At 42.9% G+C, this 1,726-nt stretch overlaps 1 protein-coding gene across 2 annotated transcripts in view; it reads right to left on the bottom strand.

The window, feature by feature from the left end:
- BZW1 (basic leucine zipper and W2 domains 1) overlaps window positions 1-1,681 on the bottom strand; it is a 9,053-nt gene extending 7,372 nt beyond the window's left edge. For both annotated transcript variants that reach the window (XM_010135165.1, XM_010135158.1), the window contains exon 1: window positions 1,587-1,681. In XM_010135165.1, coding sequence (XP_010133467.1) covers window positions 1,587-1,650 — 64 coding nt within the window. In that variant the 5' untranslated portion in view covers window positions 1,651-1,681. The remainder of the gene's footprint in view (window positions 1-1,586) is intronic.
- Window positions 1,682-1,726: the final 45 nt, after the last annotated feature.

The raw sequence follows: 1,726 nt of genomic DNA on the forward strand, positions 1-1,726 counted from the left end.
ATAGCAAGAGTTGCCTTCCAGTTTTGTACATTTGACTCTGAGTCATGTTCCCCTTCAGCCTTTTGGGCTTCTCATTGTTTTGGATAAAACAATCTGACTGAAAAGCTGCATACCACTGTCAGGTTAGAGCCTACTGACAGTACCTGATTTTTGGCTACAAAGACCATCCCCTTCGTATTTAGCTAAATGAGTCTGAAACAAGTGCTCTTCCTCAAAAGTCTGGGAGAAATGTAGAAATCTGAGCTAAGTTCTCAGTGTTAAATATAAAACTGCAGATCTGTTTAGCATCCTTTGTTGTCATTAAAGCAGAACACATGCTTCTTCACATCTGAGATACATCAGTTGATCTCAGCCTTGTTTTCACTATAGGCAGGGCACAGTTAATAGGCAAGAAATCCCCCTCTGTAACTAACAGAAAGCCTTAAGTGGAACAGGTCTTAACTTTACATATCTCAGCTTGTTCTTAGATTACACAAACAAGACGAGAAACTTCCAAAGAAACAGAAGTCAAGCTGCAAATTCCACTTTGAGCGCTGTCTACAACAGCTTCACCAGTTTCGTTAGCATGTGAGCAACCTTTCCGTAAGCGGCATGGTCACGTCCTGACGTTCAGTGCAAGTATCAACACGATGGCACAGCTGGGTGGAAGCCTAGAAATACTGGATTAGTTATTTTCCAGGACAGATCCATGAAGCTCACTGTTACCACAGAGTTGCTGGGAAGCCAAACTATGGTTAAATGCTTAAGAACAGTCAAAAACTCAGGATACTAGGCTATCATCTGCTGGCCAGACTAAATCTATAACTCTCTCTCCTCAACAATTTCTGAAGGTGCTTTTACTTTAATAAAAGAAAAAGGTTCCATAAGTCAATGTGGACTTCTGTGCAACTGAATTACTAGTTCAGCACTTACCGCGTTCTTAATGCTGTCAGTTTGAGCTGGAACACTGCTAGTATATTAGTAAAACAGGATTAGGCTTAAAAACACACCACCACAATTACTCACCACACCTCTTCGGTCAGTAAGTGGAATTAACGGTGCACATACAGAGATGGGTACTTGCAGGTGCCGCACTTTGGGATTTTTTTGTTTGTTTGTTCAGGTTGGGGGGTTGTGGCTTTTTTTTTTTATTTAAATCGGGTATTCTTACAGCATTAGGGGGACAATGTAACTTTTATCCAGTGGCTAACGCTGAGATTCATACTAGGTTTGATATTCCTTAGGTATACACATTAACCTGCAGCAAGCTTGTGCTGGCGTTCCCCTGTAACTCAGGGGTACTAGATACTTCTGCTCTCAGGCTAAACACACTCAGTACGGTTCTAGAACGACTGCCTCTTAAGCCAAGGTTATCAACTTAAATTCAGCTATAACTCTTACTGCCAAGTATTTTTTATTAGTGCAAAGAATATTCTAGCACTCAGAGTTAGCCTCAAGAATTTGTGTTTAGTGTGGTCTAACTTAAAAGATTTACGAGAAGTGCACAAAGGCATTAGTTTGGTATTGACAGAAACCGGCTTTTTGCTGGGGGCCACACGCGGCACCGACAGCGGGGGCTGTCAGCACGCACGCCGCGAAAAGCTTACCTCTTTTTCGAGTTTTAAACCGCTGCCCTGATAGCGTCGGCTTCTGCGGCTTTTGATTATTCATAAAAGACACCCTACAAGAAAACAGGAACACACCAAAGGACGCTCACGACGAAGCCTGGCCGCCCCGCCGGCCCCCA

This window comes from Buceros rhinoceros, unplaced genomic scaffold, assembly GCF_000710305.1.
Source record: "Buceros rhinoceros silvestris isolate BGI_N320 unplaced genomic scaffold, ASM71030v1 scaffold39940, whole genome shotgun sequence".
Lineage (NCBI taxonomy): Eukaryota > Metazoa > Chordata > Aves > Bucerotiformes > Bucerotidae > Buceros > Buceros rhinoceros.